At 40.6% G+C, this 27,644-nt stretch overlaps 1 protein-coding gene across 1 annotated transcript in view; it reads right to left on the reverse strand.

Annotated features, from left to right (window-relative positions):
• Positions 1-12,288: 12,288 nt before the first annotated feature.
• The window catches only part of LOC306713214 (cadherin-4-like), a gene marked incomplete at both ends in the record, with an annotated part of 215,435 nt that continues 200,079 nt past the window's right edge, over positions 12,289-27,644 (reverse strand). Inside the window, 7 exons of the mRNA XM_079182862.1 lie at positions 12,289-12,492; positions 14,050-14,214; positions 14,328-14,467; positions 15,890-16,126; positions 16,761-17,000; positions 22,043-22,185; positions 27,292-27,548. Of these exons, the coding sequence (XP_079038988.1) occupies positions 12,289-12,492; positions 14,050-14,214; positions 14,328-14,467; positions 15,890-16,126; positions 16,761-17,000; positions 22,043-22,185; positions 27,292-27,548 (1,386 nt within the window). The remainder of the gene's footprint in view (positions 12,493-14,049; positions 14,215-14,327; positions 14,468-15,889; positions 16,127-16,760; positions 17,001-22,042; positions 22,186-27,291; positions 27,549-27,644) is intronic.

A 27,644-nucleotide genomic window follows, 5' to 3' on the forward strand; every position in this document is an offset into this window, starting at 1 on the left:
TCGCTAACGGAAATAACGAGCCTGTTGACGAGGGCATCTCCCATGCCATGCACATTATGCACTGAACACAGACTTCTATTCGCCAAACCTGTAAGGCAGTGTACTGTACTGTTTATATGTTGGTTGAAATTAAAGATATGTGTAGTTTTGGTTTTCCAAATGTGCAAGGTGTTGTAATTAATGCAGTGCTTACTCTGAATCAACACTACAGGGATACGGAATAAAAGTTTTTCAAATAAAAATAAAGTAACTAAAAAAGTAACTTTAAAAGTAAAGTAACTAAAAAAGTAACTTTAAAAGTAAAGTAACTAAAGAAGTAACTCTAAGAGTAAAGTAACTAAAAAAGTAACTTTAAAAGTAAAGTAACTTTAAAAGTAACTAAAAAAGTAAAGTAACTAAAAAAGTAACTTTAAAAGTAAAGTAACTAAAAAAGTAACTTTAAAAGTAAAGTAACTAAAAAAGTAACTAAAAAAGTAAAGTAACTAAAAAAGTAACTTTAAAAGTAAAGTAACTTTAAAAGTAACTAAAAAGTAAAGTAACTAAAAAAGTAACTTTAAAAGTAAAGTAACTAAAAAAGCAACTTTAAAAATAAAGTAACAAGTAAAGTTAAACTTTAAAAGTAAAGTAACTAAAAAAGCAACTTTAAAAATAAAGTAACTTAAGTAAAGTTATGACTTTTCGACATGGTACACTGACTTTTTCATGACTTTTTTCGACATCCTATACTATGCTGTTTATAACTCCGCAGCAACTCCCTTCATCAACATCGATTGTCTTCCTTCAGGATGGAGTCCAATCGCCAAAGACGTTGCACTATTCACATTTGTACAATGTGTAATAAATTATTGTGAAATTCTAATGAAGTCTCTCCTGATTGAATGACTTTTTTGAGTGTTTTTCGACTTTAACCCCAGTAGAACAAACTGAAAAAACACAATTGGGTTTCATCATTAAATTCTTTTCTTTACTGCATTTGCACATAATTCACTGAACACACGGAAGTCCAGAATCATCCAATACATAAACTGACCGATGGAAACAAGGTAAAAACAATACGTCTGTAATAAAATACACTTTCATGTTCTTATATGCATAATATAAAAACAATAAAGGAAAATATTTAAATTGCAGTAATTACTATTTACAAAAGGCCTTTTCTTTTAAAAGGAACTTTTACAACTTCAGTACCTATAAATAAATCAAACTATATGCAGGTCAGGTGCAGTAGTACAAAAAGGCTTTGATATCAGGAGAGTAAGGTGACAGTTTTACAGCAGGACAGAAAGGCGGGATAAGGCCTGATGAACATTAGGTAGCCTGGAGGAGTTCACCAATGAGGAGCGAGTGCTTTTCCTCCGTTTCGTCTCTGGCCGGTCCAGGTTGCCTTCCAACCCAGCTGATATCACACAGAAGTTCCAAATCATCAAGGTTGATAGGGTGAGGTCATTGCTAACGGAAATAACGAGCCTGTTGACGAGGGCATCTCCCATGCCATGCACATTATGCACTGAACACAGACTTCTATTCGCCAAACCTGTAAGGCAGTGTACTGTACTGTTTATATGTTGGTTGAAATTAAAGATATGTGTAGTTTTGGTTTTCCAAATGTGCAAGGTGTTGTAATTAATGCAGTGCTTACTCTGAATCAACACTACAGGGATACGGAATAAAAGTTTTTCAAATAAAAATAAAGTAACTAAAAAAGTAACTTTAAAAGTAAAGTAACTTTAAAAGTAAAGTAACTAAAAAAGTAACTTTAAAAGTAAAGTAACTAAAGAAGTAACTCTAAAAGTAAAGTATCTAAAAAAGTAACTTTAAAAGTAAAGTAACTAAAAAAGTAACTTTAAAAGTAAAGTAACTAAAAAAGTAACTAAAAAAGTAAAGTAACTTTAAAAGTAACTAAAAAAGTAAAGTAACTAAAAAAGTAACTTTAAAAGTAAAGTAACTAAAAAAGTAACTAAAAAAGTAAAGTAACTAAAAAAGTAACTTTAAAAGTAAAGTAACTTTAAAAGTAACTAAAAAAGTAAAGTAACTAAAAAAGTAACTTTAAAAGTAAAGTAACTAAAAAAGTAACTTTAAAAGTAAAGTAACTTTAAAAGTAACTAAAAAGTAAAGTAACTAAAAAAGTAACTTTAAAAGTAAAGTAACTAAAAAAGCAACTTTAAAAATAAAGTAACTTAAGTAAAGTTAAACTTTAAAAGTAAAGTAACTAAAAAAGCAACTTTAAAAATAAAGTAACTTAAGTAAAGTTATGACTTTTCGACATGGTACACTGACTTTTTCATGACTTTTTTCGACATCCTATACTATGCTGTTTATAACTCTGCAGCAACTCCCTTCATCAACATCGATTGTCTTCCTTTAGGATGGAGTCCAATCGCCAAAGACGTTGCACTATTCACATTTGTACAATGTGTAATAAATTATTGTGAAATTCTAATGAAGTCTCTCCTGATTGAATGACTTTTTTGACTGTTTTTCGACTATAACCCCAGTAGAACAAACTGAAAAAACACAATTGGGTTTCATCATTAAATTCTTTTCTTTACTGCATTTGCACATAATTCACTGAACACACGGAAGTCCAGAGGCATCCAATACATAAACTGACCGATGAAAACAAGGTAAAAACAATACGTCTGTAATAAAATACACTTTCATGTTCTTATATGCATAATATAAAAACAATAAAGGAAAATATTTAAATTGCAGTAATTACTATTTACAAAAGGCATTTTCTTTTAAAAGGAACTTTTACAACTTCAGTACCTAAAATAAATCAAACTATATGCAGGTCAGGTGCAGTAGTACAAAAAGGCTTTGATATCAGGAGAGTAAGGTGACAGTTTTACAGCAGGACAGAAAAGCGGGATAAGGCCTGATGAACATTAGGTAGCCTGGAGGAGTTCACCAATGAGGAGCGAGTGCTTTTCCTCCGTTTCGTCTCTGGCCGGTCCAGGTTGCCTTCCAACCCAGCTGATATCACGCAGAAGTTCCAAATCATCAAGGTTGATAGGGTGAGGTCATCGCTAACGGAAATAACGAGCCTGTTGACGAGGGCATCTCCCATGCCATGCACATTATGCACTGAACACAGACTTCTATTCGCCAAACCTGTAAGGCAGTGTACTGTACTGTTTATATGTTGGTTGAAATTAAAGATATGTGTAGTTTTGGTTTTCCAAATGTGCAAGGTGTTGTAATTAATGCAGTGCTTACTCTGAATCAACACTACAGGGATACGGAATAAAAGTTTTTCAAATAAAAATAAAGTAACTAAAAAAGTAACTTTAAAAGTAAAGTAACTTTAAAAGTAAAGTAACTAAAAAAGTAACTTTAAAAGTAAAGTAACTAAAGAAGTAACTCTAAAAGTAAAGTAACTAAAAAAGTAACTTTAAAAGTAAAGTAACTAAAAAAGTAACTAAAAAAGTAAAGTAACTTTAAAAGTAACTAAAAAAGTAAAGTAACTAAAAAAGTAACTTTAAAAGTAAAGTAACTAAAAAAGTAACTTTAAAAGTAAAGTAACTAAAAAAGTAACTAAAAAAGTAAAGTAACTTTAAAAGTAACTAAAAAAGTAAAGTAACTAAAAAAGTAACTTTAAAAGTAGAGTAACTAAAAAAGTAACTAAAAAAGTAAAGTAACTAAAAAAGTAAAGTAACTAAAAAAGTAAAGTAACTAAAAAAGTAACTTTAAAAGTAAAGTAACTAAAAAAGTAACTAAAAAAGTAAAGTAACTAAAAAAGTAACTTTAAAAGTAAAGTAACTTTAAAAGTAACTAAAAAGTAAAGTAACTAAAAAAGTAACTTTAAAAGTAAAGTAACTAAAAAAGCAACTTTAAAAATAAAGTAACTAAAGAAGTAACTCTAAGAGTAAAGTAACTAAAAAAGTAACTTTAAAAGTAAAGTATCTTTAAAAGTAACTAAAAAAGTAAAGTAACTAAAAAAGTAACTTTAAAAGTAAAGTAACTAAAAAAGTAACTTTAAAAGTAAAGTAACTTTAAAAGTAACTAAAAAGTAAAGTAACTAAAAAAGTAACTTTAAAAGTAAAGTAACTAAAAAAGCAACTTTAAAAATAAAGTAACTTAAGTAAAGTTAAACTTTAAAAGTAAAGTAACTAAAAAAGCAACTTTAAAAATAAAGTAACTTAAGTAAAGTTATGACTTTTCGACATGGTACACTGACTTTTTCATGACTTTTTTCGACATCCTATACTATGCTGTTTATAACTCCGCAGCAACTCCCTTCATCAACATCGATTGTCTTCCTTCAGGATGGAGTCCAATCGCCAAAGACGTTGCACTATTCACATTTGTACAATGTGTAATAAATTATTGTGAAATTCTAATGAAGTCTCTCCTGATTGAATGACTTTTTTGACTGTTTTTCGACTTTAACCCCAGTAGAACAAACTGAAAAAACACAATTGGGTTTCATCATTAAATTCTTTTCTTTACTGCATTTGCACATAATTCACTGAACACAGTTTGTTTGAAAGGGTCCAGCCAAAAAGCCATATGAAATATTTATTTCCATCACCTATGACACCTTCCTTGTGCCAGTAGGTGGCGCTATGACTTTGTGAAAATGTTGGCATGGAGTTGTGTTCAGGCCTGGACCAGCATCATGCAAAACAAGTTTGGGGCAGATTGAATAAAGTACCTTGTAGTTACAACAACTTCCTCTTTCATGGCGAACGGCACGAAATGTGCCTGACATGGGCGCCACATAAAACGAAGGTCGTTCAATGTCAGTACACCATTTCAGTAACTTTTCATCATTAATGTCTTTAGATCATCTAGACCAAATTTGAAGTTGATTGTATAAATTCTGTGGTGGAAAATTTTGGTAGGCGGAGCTTAGGGTCCCAAGAGGATTTTTTGTAGAACTCATTCAGTTGCTCATGTCTGTAAAATCTTAAGTAATTTGGACATACGGGCTGTTGGGGCTTGCCTTTCCATTATCTAGGTGGCGCTAGCGAGTAATTTTGTATGCTCGAGCATTGGACCCATAAAATATCAAAATTTCCCGCAGTCCCGATATGCTCGCCAAATATGGGGAGGTTGGGGACATGTCAGATACCCTTAAACGGTTTTTCATCATAGGGTATAATAATAATTCCTACAGATACAATAGGGACCTCGCGGACCCGACGTTGTCGGTGCTCGGGCCCTAATAAAACTCTATTCTCTGAGTTTAAAGTGGCAAATTTACAAGAAAAAAAATACAAATTTGTGAGTTTATAAAGTCAAAGATTTTCAAGAAATAAATCACAAATTTGCAAGATTATAAAGTCACACGGTTATGACAAAAGTGCAAAACCGCGATGATGAAAAATAGTTGGGGTGGTTTGTTAAGAAGTCGCTTCATTTCAGCCTCAAATGCCGATAATCACTGCGGTAATGTGAGCCACCGAGTGCCTCGTGTATTTGTATTGGTTCAGACTCTCCACCATCCATTCTCATCCGCTTATCCGGGGCCGGGTCGCAGCAGCAGGTTCGGGGTATTTCACATGTCCCTCTCTCTGGCAGACTCAAAGGACATAACTCAACATAATCCGTGGGTCGACACCAGCAGTTTTCTTACGTGACTGTTCTGTGTTGTTTTCCCTTCATCCTGACTCTGTGAGTCCCTGAGTCAGTATGTCATATGTAAGTTATAGTATGTTATGCCGTGAAAATGTAATAAAACGTTTTATGGACAAAGTTCATAATGTAGAATGTAATAAAAAGGAATGGTATAGTGAGTAAAATCTGAATATAGGATCACATAAAAGAGTCAAAGTACTTTAATGGTTGCCAGAAAATGTCATACAAAAGCATTGTAAAGTGTATCATAAAAGGTTACAGTCGAATATGGCATGGAAATTACATAGTATAGTATGTCATAGAAAACAACAATCATATTATTCTATGTAATAAAACAGCTATGGTATGTTGTAAAATATCCCGTAAAAATGTCATAGAAAGCTCATAAAAACGTCATATTGTAGTAGGTCATAAACCCATTTTTTTAGGTTTTAGTATAGTGTCCCATGAAAATGTCATTTCAAAAAAAGTCCTAGTATACTATGTCATAATATTGTTATTTTGTGTCTGCAAAATAGCATTCATAAAATGGTATGTCATTAAAAGGTCATAAAAACATAAAAAACACAGTATATATGTCACAAAAAAGTCATAGTATCATAAAGTCATAATATAGTGAAGTCATAAAGAATGCTACAAATAAAAGCTGCTGTCCATCAGTCTTACTATTTCCTTTTTTATTGTCACATTTCAACACAGACATTTTCTAAAAGAATGAAACTACACATTTAATTTTGTTTACATCTTACACACTTTATTGAAATTATGACATTTAGTTTACAAATGTGGGTAAACTCAAGTTGGTTAACATGTTATTACATGGTTCTTTAAAACGCAAGGAACACCTACTGCCTTTGATCTCACTGAGCTCCTCCGGCAGAAGGCCTGAGGCCTGAGACACGATCACATTTAATGAAGGCTGGGCCATGATGACACGTGTGCAGTGTGACTGGGACAGCACACATCTCCAAAAAAAAAGGGGATGGTGTATGCAATAAACAATAGAACGTTTGAAAAATAAATACATGTTTCTGGTCTTTTATTAAAGATCTTTTCAATAATTACAGAATTATTATTCTCATCTGAAAATCCAGGCCTCATGGTCTACGATTGCGCTCAAGCTGCTAAGCCTTTCGGCAGGTGCAGAGCAGCTTTTACTCCACATGTGTTGTACTCCAATGATATCACACAATACGAAGCTGTGACATCTCCCCTCTGAATGCTCACTGGGAGAAATGTCTTTTTAAGGACATCCGTGAAAGGAGCCGGAGGACTTGAATTCTTTCTTTGTGGATCATTTCTTATGATATAGGTTGTATGGATGGATGTTTTTAAGTGTGTTTGATGTTTTATGTTGTTGGTCATTTCCACTTGTGTCTGTGAATGTGTAGGGCTTGTATACAACCTTTGTCTGTATATAAAAAAAGTCAAACCATAGTATGTCGAAAAAAGTCACACAAAGGCTCAGTGTAGTATGTCAGAAAACCTCCTGAATGAAGAAAGGGGTTGTTCGAGAGTAATAAGCCCAAGAAAACTCATGCAATAGTATGCCAAACAAAGTTATAAAAAGTGATGCTGTGGTATGGTGAAAAATAAATTATAGTTTAGATTGTTGAAAAAAAGTCGTAAGTCAAAATACAGTTTCTCGAAACGTCATAAAAAGTCAAAATATAGTATCTCGAATAAGCGTTTTAAAAAGTCAAAATAAAGTATGTCGAAACAATCGTAAATTAAGTTACAATGAATAGTTTTCATGTCGAAAAAAGTAAAAAAGTAAACATAAATATGTTATAGTATAGTATTATATAAAAAGTGATTAAAAAGTCATGGTATAGTTTGTAAAAAAAGTCATAAACGTCATAGTATGGTTATAAAAAGTCATGAAAAAACATAGTATAGTATGTCATAAAGGTCGTGTTATAGTGTCATGAAAAGTCATTGATATGTACATAAAAAAATGTCTGAGTATAAAATGTCATTAAAAACATATGACGTGATAAAAATCTGATATAAGAAGAGCGCATTGTTGCATTTTCATATAGCGTTGGTCCACCGCTGCATGTAAACGGCTTCATCTGTGAAAGACACACTTCATCGTTCTTCCTTGGCAGACGGCCCTTGCAGGCACACTTAATAATGAACAGCCTTAATTGTGTTAGATCCTTTTAGCTTACGTTGCTAAATATGAAATTTAATCATCCACATATTACACTAGCGCAAACAGAATCAAATCAAAATGACAATTTCTTTTGATTCCAACATCGTGATGATGATTGCGGGTTTACATTATCTTTTTATGTAGATCACAATGTTTGATCACAATGTTTCTCTATATACCAAACAGTACCTTCCACTTTATTATACTATATATATACTGCAGGGTTAGAGTGATATCTAAAAGACGCAGAGCTGTCACACTGAACGTGATTAAAGTAATATTGTTTTCATTTTCAAGTAATTGGTTCTTGCTCTAATGTTTCACGACTGATGGGTGCATGTATGTACTGAAACTTTAAAAACAAATGGAAATAGTGCAAAGTTGCCAGAGTGTCAGGGACACTTTTTTTTCAGTTAATGTAACAATCTCCGGTCAAAATATCCACTTTCAAAATAACACGGCCATGAGGAAATGCATGGCTTGCAGAAATCAGTGGGTGACACAGAAAAGACAGGAGGCACTGTTCTTATAAGGAGGGGGATTTTTTTATTTATAACACATGGTGCTGACAGGGAGTCCAGGCTCAGCGTCTATATTACAAGGTTGATCTGCAAGGCTGCGCATTTACTGTACGGTATTTGGAAACCAAGATTGCAGTGGCACTATAAACACACGCTTGAAACAACAGATTCTTTCCCTTTTTTTTTTTGGTTGTTTTTTTTCATAGTTTTCTTACAAAATGGTACAAACAACAATACAAAATATTTGTGCTGTTGACAATTTACAAAAAAAGGTATTTTTGACTCGATAACTGTGCAATCATTTTTTCAGCTTTTTTTTTTTCTCGTCCATTTGAAACTATGTGAGTATGGTACACCAGAATCCCTTCTGGAGGGCAACCCTGGTCATGCGGGCTGCAACACATTTTAAAATGTTGTATGGTTACTGTAATAGAACTCATCTGTCCATTATAAAAAGACACATGCAAAAAGCTCCAATTGTACAGGTACAGTTTGCCTAACTTCGTCTGTTTAGCTTCAAGCAAATACTAAGTTATGTACACTTGGACTTGGAGCAGGATTTGGGAGAACTCATATGAAACAGCTGGCTGTCTTTGTCCGACTGTCTTTTGTAGTTCTGGCAAGCAAAAGTTTGGCTTCTGCTGGAGCCTCCCGTCATGTGCGTGTCCATGGGTCAGGCAGTGTCCCGAGTGAGACCAAGTGTCCTTTAACTTAACACCAGTCAGAGAGGCAGGAGAGCCGTTGTTGACACAGTCAGAAGACAGTGGTGGACTACAGCGGGTGCAATAGTTCTTCCTTTGTTACATTATTTGCTAATTCTCCTCTAACTTGAGAAAGAGAACGTCAATACGACAAGTGGACCAAGTACGTAACAAGTAATGATCAATAATCCTTTGTTTCCCCTCGCAAATTGCATTTAAATGGGGAGTCAAGTGTGACCGACTCCACGGATGATTAGCGGTCACGTGTCACTGCGAGTCATTGATAACATTCAGTATCATAATGGCATTGTGTCACGTATGTATGTATGACACAGTTATAATTGTTACCTTGTGTATAGTGTGTGTTTGTGTGTTTGTGTGTGTGGGCCTCTTGCTGTGTTTGGCCCTGGACCAGGTCTGAAAATCTGATCAAAAAGAATGAGAAATTCATTAAGTAAGTCTTTATGAACACTGAATGGCCTTCATGTTGCAGCTCTGCAGCTGAATTAGACCGACGCTGAAAGGGCTCATATAATATAGAACACTCACGTATATACAGTAAGGCCTAGAGGAGTGAGTGTGTGTGCTAGTATAGACTGTACAAGTTGGTTTTGAAGTGAAACCTTTTCACCACGATGAAGCCAAACTTGAACAGCTGACGTATGGCTGTAAGCTCTCGGGAGAATCATACAGATTCTCTCAAATGCACATGGCTTTTTGTGGTGAAACATACCTTGCCAAGTATTCATTTAAAAACAACAACTGGGGTGAAAGAAAATGCATAGACGACACAGAAACGGATAAATCATGTTACCAAATGTATAAAAATGTTCCCGTATATACAACATGTATATGTCAGAAATAATCACAAATAGCGGAAAGTAACAGCTGTGTTTATTTTGTGAAGATATTCTGTAGGCTGTGGAGCAATCGGGTAGATCAGAGCTTATCCAGCAGCAAGCGATAGAAACTACTTCATGTCTCCTCTGTTTCCACTCTCAGCTGACAGCTATCCAGAAAATCACAGCTGTCAGTTTCAGCACCACAAGGTGCAATCTCCCCCCCCATTTATGTATTCATCTAAATCAAGAGACTCCTACCGTGTCAACCTTACTAATTGTACTATGACCTTCCTTCCCCATCCTTATTTCATTATTATGGCACCATGAATATTTCCATGAACATGATACATTTTCCATTTATATCTTCAATCCCCTCTGAAAGAATAGTTACACTTTTTTATTACCATTTGTGAAAACTAAAGATTTCTTTTTTTGGAACCGTGAGCATGTGAGGAACTGTTGAAGAGCAGCTGAGAGGAAAAAATGAGAGGGGGGGGGATCCCTGTAAGCGTTCAGCAGATTCATAATTAATAGATCTGCTCAAACTACGTCGAGCTGAAAACTGGCTACAACGGAGGAGATTTCAACGGACACTCAGAAGATGAGGAACGATTAAACCGCTGTCTTTGAAATGTTTTGCACATTTAAATAATTGATAACTTCTCCAGTTCTCTGTATGCAGTTGTGGGGGTCTGACGCATGATGACTAGAGCCCACGGGTCGTGCTGCGTTTACATTAAGACACAACATAACCGTCTCTTGAAATGTTCGTCTTTTACGGCGCTATAACTGAAGCTTTAGTTTGGCAAAGTCCGCTTTGATAAAATGCAGAACTTCATAACAGACTTTCCCTTCCTCTATTTTCTCCTCAAAACCTCTTGAACTTGCAGCCAAAAATTTCAGGAGAAAATGTTCAGATGAATGAAACGCTGCCTGAAGAGAGACAGATTGTAAAAGCGCTAAAACTCTGGCTGAGGCTCAATTTCCCCCCCAGTTTCTGTGACAGGGAACCAGCACCAAAGTTGGTACATTAAAAAGTTCGCTGAGAAACAACAGTGAATCAACAAAAGAATAAAAAAAAATAAAAATAAAAGAGAGAAAGGGATCTCTTGGCTCACAACTCTGCATGTAATGCCATCACAGCTATTTGAACTCATCTAGACTTTTCTTTTTCCCTCATGTTTGTACAGTTTACACAGTTTCCTCTGACACATTTACCACACAATAACTGGTGCCATGTTAATTACCTTTGGGGTGAAGGGATGAACATGCAAACTTGAAATGGTCTCAAAGGCAACGTCTCCTTAAATAACCCTCATACGTACTTGATATACAATAACATTAGAGAGGAAACACACATGACTTGTCAATCTTCAAAATGTAGTTTACAAGCCGTATCAAGTTTTGTGCAAATACTGATAGCTCAAAACAAACACAGCTGCTATTGAAGCCACAATAAACAAAGACACGCAATGCATTTCTTCTCTAAGACAGTCCCATAATGTATTTTTTTTTTTTTTTGATTTCAGTCATCACATTCAAGTTGGCTGTGATCTAGGAGCACAGATATGCCTGACTTGAAAAGTTAATGATTTGTCCATAACTTACAGACTCACTGTAGGCCTATGTACAGTACGTCTACACAAAGCGCCCTCGTAAGCCAGTCAATGCTCATCTGAAATCGGCACTGACATCTCCTGCAGCTACCACAGCCCTGCAGGACGACAGAAATGACAAGGGAAGGTCTGAGTTAAAGGGTCAGGGGGTCATATGGAGGCATGTAAGCCCAGAAAATGGCAACCAATCCTGAGTTAGCGGGAGTCTGCTATAATACGCACCACTGAAGGCACTTTTTAAACAACAGTGCTTCTGTTCTAAGTAATTCAAGTTCAAGAAAGAATAAACCAGGGCCCTCCGTGCAGGAAGGACTTTCATATCTGTGTTCTTCTTTTGTTTTCCCCCCTTTGTTCCCCCTCAGACGAAGCGAGCAGCTCAACCTAAAGCTTCTGCAGAGAGGCAGGCGGGGGTCTGAAAGCGAGGGGAAAGTGAAAACCCTCAGGAATAGGGAACGGCTCGAATCAAAAGGGAGCGGTGACAAAAAACAAAAAACACAAACGAAAACCTACATCTAGCATAAAAACAAAAGAAAACAAAAAGCACAAGCACTTGAAAATACAAACTATGAGAAGCCTGCAATTCATCTTAGACAGGCTTAGAGCAGGAGACGGTTGAGAGGAGCACCCGAAATGGACTCACGACACCGGCCCTCTGTGGTGGGTAATTTGATTGGTTGGTTGGTCAGTCAGTTGGTCAGTGTGAACATGTCATTGTTAACTTGTGTTCAAAAAGAGTGTAACAGCCCCGCGTGTTACGGGGACAGAGCATGGCAGGCCAGCTGACGGGACGAGGGCGTGTGTGTGTGTTTGTGTGCGTGTGAGTGTGTGTGTGTGTGTGTGTGTGTGTGTGTGTGTGACTGGTCAGATTTAATCATCCCCTCCACCGTACATGTCAGCCAGCTTCTTGAAGCGGGGGCCCCAGTCGTTGAGGTAGTCATAGTCCTGGTCCCCCGTGCTGGACGAGTTGAGGGAGCTGACGGAGCCGGCGGTGGAGCCGCTGCCCTCGTAGTCAAACACCAGCAGGGAGTCATACGGAGGAGCTGTGGGGTCGTTGTCTGCTGCTCGCAGACCCTAAACAGGACAAGGAGGAGGAAAGGTAGCCGTCAGTACTCACACACGCCTGCAGGTTGATGGAAAAGCAACAAGCTGTTGGAAGTCAAGGCCGGCGATTCAACATTGCGCTCACAAGAGTTAGGTTTTTTAAAAAAAATCGAAATTTAATCAACAGATGGTGAGACAACGGTCAAGAAATATACATTTCCCATGATGCAATTTTCAATAAATTGTTCAAACCCTCCAGGCTTCACAGGGGCATGTTACTATGGTAAAGCTCAGTGGGCCGACATTATTACAACCATTATTCAATCAGATATTCTCATTGAGATCAGGATCTCTTCTATAAGACAGCCAGTCACACACACGTCAATACAAACAGCATCAGAAACAATGCCACACATCTCCAAAATGAATCATGTATGCATGTAGTGTGCACACAAATTCAAGTTTTTCATGTATGAAAACACATGAGTAACGGGATGCATTGGCCATGTGTGATCAAACCCTATTCATCAATATCTTGTCACTGCTTCATTAATTAAAGGCAGGGTTGGTAATCTTGGCAAACGAGTAAAAGAGTACGCAAGATTGCAAAAAACCCAACTCTTTTACTATGAAAGTAGAGAGCAGCACAGGCCTCCCTCCAAAGCTACTCCCACAAAATGATCATCATGGACGTAAACAATGAACACCGCTCACAGCTGTTATGCTAGTAGCTTGTGGAAGACTCCAGTGACGAGCAATAAGGCAGAATACACGCATATGAAATGATTGGACGGGTTTAAGTCCCGCGACGGCCACAGATACCAGACCTTTTTCCTTTTTTTATGGTCAGAGCGTTAGATTCATTGATTGCTCTTGGGATGTAATGAGAATTTCTACAAAAATGTTTTTGAAGACGATCACCAACCCTGCCTTTGATAAGATTTAATGAGACCTGTATCTTTTCCCGCCGGTGTGCAAACCCACACTTGTTTCTTAGAATGGCAAATGAAGGTCGATGACCTGAAGGTTAGGCAGGTGAAGAGCATGGACTTCATCCACTTTTATCGAAATACAGAGAGATGCTACGGATAGAAACCTAAAAAGCCTCAACCCCCGGGGGTACAGTGCGTGGCAGGAACACCATGTGTTCGCTGTGTTTGTGTTTTACCAGACTGCTGGAGCGAGATCAGGTGAGTACATGTGTGAGCGGGAGAGGGAGAGAGAGGGAGAGAAAGAGTCAAGGCTGGATGGATCAAAGCTGAACAGCTGCCAACACCTCTCGAGTGTGAACGTGTTGTCACGAGTCTGTCAATCAGCATTTTCTCGCTTCAGTGTGCCAACGCTGGAGTTGTGTGTGTGTGTGTGAATAAAGCTGGCGCCATGAGAACAACTCTAACGTAAAAACAAAACTCTACGCTGTTCCCATCGCCATACTGGAGTTTACAATATTGAACAGCATCCAGAAATGAGTAATCACATTAAATGTCAGATCGATGGGAAGAGGAAGTGAGAGGCCAGCTCACTGTGGGAGAAACAACCCATGCATGCATGTGAGATGAAACGTCCGCGTCCGCCGTGTAAACTCACCTCGTGGATGAAGTCCCCGATGTCTCCTGGGTGGGGCACGACAGGTCTGATTGGGTACTGGGACTCAGGGATGATTGGACGTTCGTCCACCCTGCGGACGCCAGGCGGCTTGCTGATGATGTGCTCCAAGGAGTCAGGCTGCTGCAGCTGGCTCAGGTCGTAGTCCTACGCGCCCACACAGGCAAACAGATGTAAGTTTGCGCGGGAGGTCAACCTAGAAAGCGTGTTTGTCTGTGTGTGTGTGTGTGTGTGTGGGTGCATGTCTCCCAGGATCTTACCTGGTCTTCCTCTCCTCCTCCCTCTTCATCGTATTTGAGGATGTTGTCTCTGACGTCGTCTTCAGGGTCAATAAGCAGCTGCTTGGTGTGCCTCTCCTTCTCTCTGCGCTTGATCCACACCACGAACAACAGCACCATGCCTGTACCGACACACACATGAACACGATGACCCCGTCAGGGTACACTGCGATAATCTGCATCAGTACCCCCTTGCAGTTTGCATCCATTCTGTCCAAAATGCCATCAGCCAAAAGACAAAGTGGGGGAAAACAGTTTGCTCACTTTTATTGTATGGGACGGCCAGAGACAGTTATTCCGTGCCTTTTTATTGGACTTCAACCTCACGTTTACGGGCTTCATTGTCAAAATAATTCACTTCAAGTCTCATCAAATGCTTAAAATCAGAGTAACGCCAGTGAGACGGAGCTGAGACGCACGGCTGCACAGTCCCGGTGCAGACATCTGCATAGATTAAAATGAGAGCGTATCTGTTGTGTGAGACACTTGCGGTCCAGACAGGGTGTTAGCCGATTGTGGGAATCATATTTATCAAACATTTGTTATCGTCAGAAGCGCGTTTGTGAGCTCACAGTGACCTTTGGCCACAACAATCAAATCCTATCAGTTCATCCTTTAGTCCAAGAGGACGTTTGTGCCAAATTGAATGAAGTTCCCTCCAGGCGCTCCGGAGATATCGCGTTTCACGAGAATGAGACGGACGAACGGACAACCCGAAAACATGGTGCCAGCTATCACTTCTTCCAGAGGAAAGGTCAGAGGATTCACAAGTCCTTTACTACCAACAGTCACTGTTATTCTTTTAACCCTGACCACCATCTTTCCCTAACTTAACCAAGTAGTTTTTATATGTGAACCTAACCAAACTTTAACCATAGCGGTGGCAGATCAAAAGAAAATCATTTTAGTAGAAGTCACATGTAACGGTTTTGTAACGGCTTACTCGTCCTCCTGTCTTTCTTTAATTTTTAGCATTGTCTCATTTATCATTTAACAGTATTTGTGTTACTTTGTTGTAACTTAACGTGCGCCATTTGGGCAAATAAACAAAGGAAAACATGTGAATTACTTCCTAAAACTCTGTGGTGGTAGTAGTAATAATGAAAGCACGGATGACACACAACTCAACATGTTTAAATATGCTCGAAAAACCCTACAGCGGCGAGGGAATCTTTCTCCTAAGACTTGTCTATATGTATGAGCGATGTGGGCCACAGCAACAAGGAAAGCCAACGGCATGAATCACTGGCAGAACAGATAGCAGCAGATATTCACCCAGAAACCTCCCTGTCAAGAGATGATGGAGAAGATGCCAGCAGACGAGGCATTAATCCATAATACAAACTGTTCATCTTGTTGTATTGCAGCCTGGTGAATGTTTAATGACTGCGCCCTGAACTACACTTGTTTGGCAGAAAAGCAGACCAAAGCAAATCACAGGCAGCTTGAACTTTTTATTGCTTTATGTATATATGCGAGTGTCATGTCTGAAAGTAGTGAGGTGTGTGTGTGTGAACGCCACGTGAACCCGCTGATATACTCACTGAGGAGTATGATGATGCAGATGAGGATGGAGATGATGGCTCCTGTCCCCAGGCCGGCGGCCGCCACGGCCCCGAGAGTGGTGCAGTCTCCGTGTTCGTCGCAGGGACACACCTTGACTTTGATGACCGACCTGTTGGACAACGGAGGGTTGCCCGAGTCCGACACAATTACAGGGACCTCATACACCCCCGGCTCTAGATATATCTGGTACCGCAGCCCTAGACGAGCGTAATTACCTGCCGGAGAGTGGAGAGGAAAGAGACGAGTTACAAGATGCAACTAATGATTACATTTATTTACATAATACTCCAGAATGACAATAGATTTTCTAAATAGTTCTCTTCTTAAAAATGGCTTCCACATAGGGCCAGAAGTGACTGGAATCAATATCAGGGTATTACTTTGAATGTGAACAAAATCACATTCATCTACACAAGAACACCCACAATCCTTTATTATGCATTATAATCATTTAAAAGCTTTTAGTCAAAAAATTATTTTGTTGGTTTTAAATTACGTTTTGCTTGAAATCATGAATATAACCAAAAGTATATTGTACCCGGTCAAATATGATCATAACATCGTACTAATCCACTAAAAGTTGATCATATTGAACATTTACACAGTACTACTTCCATATTTACTTATTCCAATATTAACTTTATCGTACATACGGGCAAGACAAATGTAAGCAGCTTCATAATGAAGTATCTGATGAGATTTTGGTCAGAATGAAATAACTGATAAGGACTGGTAATGAATGTGCAGCACTAATGATGCTACACACTCTCAAACCACTCCATCCACTGATCATTAATCAACGTTCACATGTTCTTTAGTGGCTGCTGTTCTGCGCCGACGCCGCCTCACCGCTGATCCGAGAAATCGTCCAGTTGCGCCGGATGCTGCTGGGGAAGTTGGGCAGCTCGAAGACAAAAGGTCCAGCGTTGGGGTCTGTGTCAGCGTCAGCGGCAGTGATGTTGACACCGTGGACGTTCTTGTTCACCCGCTCACAGATCTGAGACTCCCTGGGTATGAGCGCCGGGGGGTTGTCATTAATGTCTATCAGATAGATCTGCAGCGTGCCTGTTCCGCTGGCTTCAGGAGAGCCTGGGAGCAAAAGGGAGTGGAAGAGAAAATAGTATCACGATGGGAGGAAAAGATGACAAGGGAAGATGTGTGCAGTGAAAGTGACGACTGGGGAGGGAAGAGGGACAGGAGTTGAAGGCCGACAGAGGGGAGGCAAGTAATGAAAGAGAACAAAAAAGAGAGAGAACAAAAGGAAAGAGAAGAGGTGAAAGGAGCTCTATCCACAATGGTGATGTTAGAGGTACGGATGCTGTAGAACCAGAGCACAATATCTGCCCTTGACAGGAATACTTTTGACAGTTGCGCTCCCCAGCTCCTCGTTAAGCCTCAGAGCCAAAATCAAACCAATCAGAGTCGATCCAGATGCAGGCACGGCACGTCCAACCGCCTAGAGACGGCTTAGTTACAATAATGATGACTGTAACACAATCAAACAAGTCCTTGTCGGTGTGTATTTACACAAAACTGGGAGAGCCATCTATGATGGTGTAGATAAAGGCATGTCTGCGTGCAATATTAACAATGCATTTCTGAAAGGTGAACCGGGCGTTCTCGCGGCGCATGCAGTCCTGAATTCTCAAATCCACGATGACCTAAATACACTTGTACATGCACATTCTGTATGTGCACGTGTGTCGAGAGTATGTCTTCGCTGCATGCTTGCATACTTACGTACATACATATAAAATGGCTCGCACATAATTATTCACTCTTGACAGTGATTTACTTAGCGGGAAAGCAACTGCGACTTTCCCAACGTTGCAGACTATAACTTCGTACCGCATAATGTATTTTGTTTGTTTAGCAGAGACAATATACATTCATTAACTCCACGATTCTGTGATGGAGCGTCGGATTCAGCACATTTTTTCGTCTGCTCTCCAGTCGGTAGTTTAAATTTAGTGGACCCGCTGTTTTTAATTAATAGTTTAATTTGTAGCTAAATGTGATCAAATTGCCCTATAAGTGAAACTGACTCACTTTGGGAATCTGTTGAGCACACAGTTGCTTTAGCGCTGGAAAGGCTTATTATCTGCTATACATTCAAGATGTCAGCTAATTAGGCAGCTATTAAACTTGTGATATTCTCTCAGATTAATTATCGACTTTGCACCAATGTTGCACAGTCCATGTTTGCAAGTTTGTGAAAATGATTATGGCAACTGGAGAAATGTGGTCTGATGCTACAGTTGGCAGGCATTGCAGGTGTTGCCTCACTACAATATTGTCAGCCTTGGACTGTAATAACATGCACTGATGCACACAGACACACACCTCATCTGCAGACACAATCCTGAAGCCCTTTGCATTGATTGAACAGAGCAACAGACCATCAGCTACAGCATTTATAGAGAATTGGGAGTAAAGAATAGACACTTAAAAGAATCAGAGCGAGATAGTAGAGTGTGTGGGGGGGGTGCATGAATGTGTACGTGAAGTATGAAAATGTGGCACAGAGGAATCTGAAGGAAAAAAAAAAAAAAAGAGCGCTTAGCCGTATAAAGCTCAGAGCTGTTTATTGAGTGTGTGTCAGAGGGTGACGACCCTTAGCTGCCTCCAATTACCAGTCATTTCCCCGCCATGCCCCACTGGCTGAGCCACTGGATGGAATCAAGCGACCCCAGGGCCCATCCCCAGGAGGAGATAAGGGCGATGTAATTTACAAAGATTTATGCAAAGCTGACAGATCTGCCAATTAAACATGGCAATAGAGCAAGACATTTGCCACAAGAAGAGTGAGACACAGTTAAAGACAGGGGGCTGTAAGTGAGTCAGCCGACAGTTGGAGTTCGGTCTGACTGGCGATACTGCGATTGATATTGCAGATGACTTCACGAAGCTCCACTGATTGAAGACTTATCGAGTGATCCGTGATGGATGTGGCTCTGGAGCGCTAAGTCTCACAACAGTTTCTGCAAGAGTTTCAGAGAAAGAAAACAGAACTGAAAAGAAGTCTGCAGATTTTTTACAGCCCGTGTGAAGAAGAAGACCAGTCGGGTTCAAGGTTTTACAGTCTAGAGATGAATCAAAGACTATCCACTTCCTGCCATTCATAGGTAGTTTTGTCAGAAGTGGACTATTCACATACGAAAAGACTAACAGCCGCCAAATGATGTATAGCGGAAGCACTTTACCTCGAGAAAGCGTCACTTTTTCCACGGTTGCGCCACACTTCTGCCGCAGCATAGCATGTGTTACAGTGTGATGTCGACCGGGGGCACTCAGCTTACACACAAAGTTAAACCTACTACTGCACCTGTGGCCTGGGATGTGATGTCACGTCAACCCTGCATTGAGATTGCACAATACGCTTCACTGAAGATGTTAAATGTCGAGTGAGCGACCAAAACAGCAGGTAACATGTTGGGGGGGAAACTACATATAGCCACACAGTTCTACAATTTGCTGCCTTGCCACAGCCATATGCCTAATGTCGGTTTTGTCGGATAGAATATTTTTAATTCTCCCGCGTTTTAACGGCACAAGAAGAGCTGCACGTTGGTACCATCTAGTAGACTTTGTTATGAAAAATGGTAAAACACAAAGAGTGACTGATGTTAGCGATTGTGAGCGATAAAAATGTAATTAAAATGTTGCAGAAGAAATGTAACAAAGATGTTTATGTGATCCGTTGTTCGGAGACAATGAAATATTATATCACAAATTGTAACTTTATTACTACCCAAGTACGGCTATGAAACAAGTTCTAGTTCTGGATCTAGTAAAATCCCATTAATTCATAGTTATACTTGAATTATAGTTTCGATGGTATGACTACATCATCATCATCGCTCAATGGGAAGTCTCGTTCTGAAACCTAGCGAGGTGACGGGCTGCCGGAAGACATCGGTGGAAACGCCAGTGCCAGCCGGGCAGAGTTTTGAGTTGGAGTATAGAAAGTGTAACTTCGTGTTACCTAAAAGATTTTCAATGTCATGGCTGAATATTTAGATGACAATCTGGTGATGAGGTTTATTTGAGCCGGAGTATTCGGATGAGGAACTCCTACATATTGAGGAGAGGACACGGAGAGAGCCTGTCAGTGGCACAGAAACAGCACAGTTGCCTTCGCACCTCGTTTCGTGGCTGAAGGTTACGGCATTACGCTCAATACTGAACCAATTTCAAAAACTGTTGTCCGTATTAGTCCATTAGAAACAAAAAAAACATTTAACGTACAGTATTAAATGCAATTTTAACACGTACATAGTGAACCATAAAGACGTGTGGTTCATAAACACACATGCGCACACACACACACGAGCGCATTGGGAGGCTTTCCCATCCTGCAGCTTTGTTAATCCCAGTCATGTATGGGGGACATGTGGAAGCAGCTTGCCACAGCTGATAGGAGAATTATGTGGGTTTTAACCAGCTAAATAAATAATTATGTTTGTGTAAATTCCTCAAAAGGATTTGTATTAACTCCCTTTTTTTTTTTGTGATGGCGGCTCAGAGATGTGAGGCACGGTTGAAAAAGACTCGTAGCAAGCCTACCATATGTTCTTTGAAGAGCACGTAAAAACATAAACAAAACCATCGGCGATTGTGCGTCACAAGGGTCTCAGGCTGTCAGATTGTGTCGGGGGCCGACGTAAAAATGTGGTAGCAATGCAAGTGCACTTCTCACCATGCTGTCACCACCTCTCCATGTCCCGTCCTACTATCCTTACTGTGTCATAGCACTTCTTACCATAATCCCTCTCACGTTAAGACAGCTGGCACTCCAGCAACACCCACATAGTCAGACTGCACGCACACACACACACACACACACTTTAACTGCCGGCTTCTCATCTTTTGGACTTCCACAGTTCCAATATATATATATCCGACAAACGTTTGCAGCTAAACGCAGCTCTAAACTGTGCACAGTTTGTGCACAGGTCAGATGAAGGCAAAGCTTCTTCTTCTTCAAAGAAAAAACGTAACGTTTTGAAATGAAAATAAAGTCCAGGAAAGAAATTAGATGTTTGTGGAGTTCAAAGAACGGGAGCGAGTCCACCTCTAATCCTGCTGCCTCTTCCTTCCCATCAGCACGGCAGGCTACACGTCATGGTGTGTGATATTGTCAATCACCGCCAATATAAAAAAGTACAGAAACACAAACACACACACACACACACACACACACACACACACACACACACACACACACACACACACACACACAGGCTCACATTAATGTGTTTCGAATGAGATCATTCTTCACACATGCTCACACCTATAAATACACCAATGTTTCAAAGCCAGCTCAACTTAATGTAAAAACACCAGTGCACTGCACGTCACTGATAAGGCAATTTGGGGAGGAGGAAAAAACCCCCAGAAAAAACACTCACTTCCACTTGAGAAAAAGGGAACTTATTTGTTTGCTGTGATTGAGTTTGTGCTCAGTTAAACTAGAGTTTCAACTTTGAGGCAGAACAAATACACATGCCACATTGTGAGCGAGGGAGAGAGAAGGCAGTCATGGACAGAAGATAAGGAGGATGAGAGGAGAGGATCAAGAGTGTGACCAGGTTGTGTGAATCCAGGATTTTCTCTAACTCTGCACCAACTGCACTGCACTTGAATGCTGCAGAGCTTCTGTGTACTTATATACCTCTAAATCCGCTCGAATGTCTTCATTTTCATCAAACAGTAAGCAACATTTTTCACTCTAACATGTATTTTCCTACGCATTGGATCAATCACGACAATGATTCAAATTCTCCAACATTCAACAGGTGACCTGTCGACTGATAGCGTACAAGACACGTGCATGATTTAGGATGTGAATGTGCTTCAAAGTTACCGACAGCAGATTCCACAGCGCTTTTTAGGACCACAGAGGAATGATCAATGGATCCAGAACAGAGAAGGTAGCATGATCTCAATAATGTAAAACAAATTTGGCTCAAATGTACAATATGTCGATTATACAATGCAAGATTTTTGAATTGAAATGTCTTTAGGGCTGTAAAATCTGTGCAATGAATGCTAAAACGTGGGAATGAGGACATAAACACAAACAATAAACAGTGTGAAGCAGCAACACGTGCATTAAAAGAGGCTCTTACCACTGTCTGTTGCCAGGAATGTGGCTTCATATATATTGTTTTTGACATAGATCGACTCCCGGTCGAGCATTGCCGTTGTGACGATCTGACCGTTGGTTCTGTTGATGGACAACCATTCCGCCGGGTCCTTCAGCTTTGAATACCTAAAGACACACAAGGACAAATCGATGGAGGAGTTAGCGCTTCCGTGTTTACAAGCAATTGAACATTTTTCTCTTGCGTCCGTGCATACAAAGATTGCCCCGAAAATGCACACACACACACACACACTCACAAAATCCGGCTGACCTTCACACAGTTTAATTCTTCATTGACTTCTCCTCCAGAGCCTGCAGCTTACAGTCAATTTCCCCTCATTTTTCACTCCTGTGTAGCAGGCATTGAAGTCAATTACCTCCATAGTTAAGCACTGCTGCACCTGCCTCCGTGTGTGTTGCATGTACATATTCTAGGAAGTGTTTGCTTATGCTGGAGAGGGCTAAGCTGCCTGGCAGGGTTATATACATGCATGTGTAAGTGTTTGTCTGTTTGCAAATGTCACAGTGTGTGTAGGGGGGGAAGCTGTGCATAGGGCGGAGACGGGATGATAGGATCTTGGTACTGATCGTCTCACAGGAAACCCTGGATGTGGGAGCAGGTGGTGACATCCCCTGGGATAAAGGGCGAGGAAGGAACAGGGGGATCATCTCCAGGATTGAATTCCAATCTCACTCTGATCTAACTGCTCTTGTTTCTCAGCCGTTTGTCGCTTCCGGCTCGTTCCACACTTTCAATTCCAGATCTCACAGATCATGCCGCCTCACCTCATCTTGCCATGCTTTTGTATTCATACTTTTTTTTTATCCCCGTCTCTATCTTCTCATCCTCGTCTCGTTCCCTCTGTGATGCAGAGTTCATCAAGTGACCCCCTCTCTTCTGTCAAACCTTGGCCTCATACAACAAGGTTTCTACATCAATCCGACTTCATTTACTGAATGTCATCCTGGGCAGTAAAACCATGTTGTGTGGCAAACACTTCCATCTTTTAAATCCGTCGAAATTCAAATGGACTTGACCTTAACCTTGCTTTTATATGTATTAAATGGTGTACTTACTGTCAGTTTATTTGTGTTTGATTAAATACTGCATGTACATTTACTTGCACGGAGGAGAGTGAAAGCCTGGAAGGCTGGGTGGCGGCAAGGAGGGTGCGGGGGAAGAGAGTATAATCTCCTGCCGTGAGGGAGGTGGGATTTTCCCAGCAGGCAGTGGGCATGATCCCAGGCGTAGCGCAGTGCGGGGAAGGGGATCACAGAGATGACATTCCCACACTCTAGACGGTTTCACACAGGCGAGCCAAGCCCACCGCCACTAACAGGCGGACTGTGAAATCACCTCCAGGACTACAGTGAGTCCATCACAGTGGGAGGGTCGGGATAAAAGAGAGCGAGGAATATGAACAGGAATGGGTGGGAGGAGAAAGAGACATCGGGACAGGTGACATTCGGAAGAAGCAGCATGGCTGCATGATCTGGTTTTAATATCCTCATTAGGACGGACTTGATCCCTACTGCTATTCTGTGTCCATCTGCAACTCTATTGGCTTTGCCATGGCAAACTAACACTCTCTGTCTAGGCTGAGATATATATATATATATATATATATATATATATATATATATATATATATATATATATATATATATGTTTACAGTGGAGGGCAGACAAACTGCTGTACTTTTAACAGAGCAAAAGGAAATTAAAGGGCAAAGTCACCAAAAAACCCGGAGCATTGTTCTTGGAAAAAAATACACCCTGTATAACTTATAAAATGAAGAGTGAAATGACATTTTTGGGCTTTCTTTCCAAGAGTTGGATGAGAAGACTGATAGCACCATTAAGATGGAGTAAACAGCAGTCATGGCTCTGTCCAAAGTTTAAAGAATCGGCCTACCAGCCCATTTAAAGGTCAATAATTAACTCGGCATACTGTATCTTGTTTGTTTAATCCGTCCACAAACTGGAGTCCTGGAGTCTGCTAATTGCTTAGCTGCTTCACAGCGACAAGACACTGGTCTCGGCAAAGAAATAGCCCACCACATAACTCACCGTAAAACCACAACTTGCTGTTCTTTCACTTCAGTTTGTGTACAACAACCCCCCCCCCCACCCCAACCCCTGCCAAATAACATGTTAATTAGCTTTAGAGGTGTTGGTACAATCTGTGGATTTGTTTTCTTTGTATTCCTTGACAGAACCAGGCTAGCCGTTTCCCCTTGGCTTCCAGGCTTTTTTGCTAAGCTAAGCTACTTGTCTGCTGGCTCCAGCTTCATATTCAATGTACAGTCATGAGAGTGGAATCTATCTTCTTGTCCAACTTTCAGCTAGAAAGTGCAGAACTGCATTTCCCGAAATAATTAACTGAATGCGAAAAAAGAAAGAAAAGTATAGACAATTGTGTGTGAGAGGAAGAGAGTTCTTTTCCTCCATAATGGGCAACAAAATACCACCAGAACCTATTTTTTCCCCATGTGGCTGCATGCTCTCTGATGATAAAAGCCATAACACAAACGTTTTGCTCAGAAAGCAGAGAGCTCTGTCCACCACTACACTTTAATTAGGTCTCCTTAACAGCCCTCAGTGCAGATGTAAAAACCCTATATGAAGCAAATGAAGTCCTGAATGAACTTTGCAGCAAAGCTTAATTTCCAACACACTGAATAGACAATCCACTGCGTTATTAGTTCTGTTCTTAAGTTAAACTCCAGAAAAGTTAAGGTCAAGAGCAAACTTTTTTTCTGATAGCACTCAGTAAAGGATAGAGCCACTCTGGGGATTAGAATCACGATGGAACAAACAGCCTCAGTGTTTGTGTTCACAAGTCCCAACTGTCAACAATGTTACTTTAGACAATTGGCAGTCCCCATCACTAACTTTTAATGAAGTGCTTTGCCAATTTCTTGTCTTCTTGGAAAGGTAAACAGTCCGTGCTTACTCTAGTGCTTATATTTGAATAAAAACAAATCTGTGTGAAAATTCCATTATTCCTTCCTGTGGCTCATTTCCAATGCTTTCCTGAGCCTGAAGGATCCTCTCATTTGGGACTTGGTTGCTGTGCGAGTGTAGCTGGATGTATGATTAGGCACGGCAGGTTAGTGATCTTAGCAAGCAGCAGGGAGAGGTATGACATTTATTTTTCAAACCTCTGACCCCGAGGATGAAAAATGCATGTCTCAAGCTTTGCCAAGGAGGTTTGGGTAATCATTTATGCCGGTGTCTCCAGTCCCGTGTCTCGACCTCACTGGTCAAGTGTCTGACAGGTGATGCATGATGCCTCACTCTCCTCCCCCCCTCCCCCCCTGTCCACATCGCCTCCTCTCCAGTCCCAACAGGACTCTGTCAGTCGGTCCCCTCTGTTGATGAGCACCTCTAAAGTTCAAACCTTGACCCGGAGTCGGCTCACCATCCTCGGCTTGTTTCCTCCTCCCGCCACTATCCCCGGGGTCTTTTTTTCACTTTTTGACTTTTACGGCACCCTCTCAATCTTCTCCTTGTCTCTCTTCTCTTTATGCATCTCCAACATCCATTTACAGAGGCACACAGCTCTTTGTCATATTCAAAGGCATACGTTATAAATGACACGTAACTCAAACATTTGGTGTCGTATCTAAATGTCTCCCCCATGCAAACAAGACGTGTCAGCTAACTATTTGATTGATGGGGCTTTGATGTATGCACACTGGGATCAGTTGAGTGTGATGAAAGTGAAATAAGGTGACGAAAACACTGCACAGGGTTTAAGCTGATTGGCAAGAACGTGTCCCTGAATTTGTTTTTCTTCAGAATAATGAGAATTCGAGAGACGGACGGAACAGCTGTGATTAGTGTCCTTGCATAACAGTCTGGAGAAGATACCTTTTATGGGTCTGGTGTAAAGCGGGGGGGATTGATAGTTATCCTATCCAGATGGGTCTAAATAAATGAGGTGGGGGATTTGCCATCTCTACAGTCCTGCTCGCTCGCAGAGGAAGGAGATTTGGTTTGTGTTTGTGTTTAAGAGACCGTGACAGACCACAGCATGCTTGTAAATTGCTAACTTATTTCCAAGATGTAAAGTAGTGCAGCCTTGCACGGGTCATGGACAAAACAGGGACGAAACCAAAGAGGTCAAAGTGAATTCAACAGGGAGAGAGAGGATAAGGGAGAGCCCAGCTGGTGACTCTGGCGTCTTCCTAAATTATAACATACACCCAATTTACTCTCATTTGCTGGGAAATTAGCTGGGAAATTAGTTCAGATCTTTTTCCCCAGAGAAAATGGGAAGGAAGGGGCTGTTGGGAGTGTGAGGGTTGGAGGGAGGGAGGTGGTATTAATGCCACAGGCCTGCTAGAACTCAATTGCTGCACTGTGCCGGTCATACAGCACACCAACACACCCACTATAATATATAAGGACATTCTACATGTGACCATGAGTGGAAACACACCTAATCTAAAGCTCTTTCTCTTTCAAACATCAATACCGAGCAATGTGTACTTAATAGATTACCTTTCAAGTTTGAAAAAGGCCACAATGCAGTCAACTGCTACTGTCAAGCCGACAGCAGTACTGAGGAAAGACCTGCTGGTCATTTAAAGGTTGGTTTACATTTAAAATCTAGAGAGGCTTAGCGCAGAGAAAGAACACTGCAGGTGGACATAATGCTGTGTCAGGCGTTTGGTCTCGGGCCAGCTGTTCTCTTTATTCTCCCCCCCTCTCTCCATCCTGTTTTCTCTCTCTCCTGTGCTGCTTGTGTGTGTGTGTGTGTGCACCTGCATGTATGCACTCATGAAATCTACAGAATGCACACCCCTCTGATTACCCCAGAGGCTATTGCTCCCTATTAACCTTACCCTCCTTACTAAGAGTACTCCGGTGGCTCATAAACTTCCCTCAGTAAGACTTTTGAGAGATTGGCGATGCCAAAATACAGTCCCCTTGTTGAACTTCGACCCCTAACTACTGACATGGAACCCATCCAAGAGTCTTTTTAGCCTGCTGTTAGTGCATATGGAGGGATTTCTGGCCAGTCGTGTACTTACAATGCAGCTAGCCAGACTTCAATCAGGCTACACTTTTCTGGGTCCAGAGACAGTCCATATGTAATAGAACTTATCTATTAAGATCCAAATGATTTTGCACCAGAACAACTTTAAACTAATGGCATGCTATTAAAATGTCAGAATTAGGTTCCAATTCTGTCGTCTGATGTCATTATAGTCACTCAGTACCTGATTGTCTGCTGCATCTGTAGTCGGTCGGGATCGGAAGCTGAGAAAGTCGTCAGGCTGGTGCCAGCCGGGACTCCCTCCTCAAAGCGGATGTGCTTCGGGTTCGTGGGGAAGTAAGGGGGTTCGTTGACGTCCTGGACAGATATGGTGACCCCAGCCGTGGACTGGAGCGACGACTGGATGCCACTGGCCAGGTGGGCCTGGTTGGACACCACCACCGTCAGCATGAAGGCACGGTTCATCTCAAAGTCTACTGGCTGGAGGAAGGAAGGAAGGACGACAACGACAGTGTGTGAGAAGAGAAAGAGAAATTCCAGCAGGTGGATAAGATGCGAGATTGGGAGCATTTGGAT

This window comes from Pholis gunnellus (genome assembly GCF_910591455.1).
Source record: "Pholis gunnellus genome assembly, chromosome: 2".
Classification (NCBI taxonomy): domain Eukaryota; kingdom Metazoa; phylum Chordata; class Actinopteri; order Perciformes; family Pholidae; genus Pholis; species Pholis gunnellus.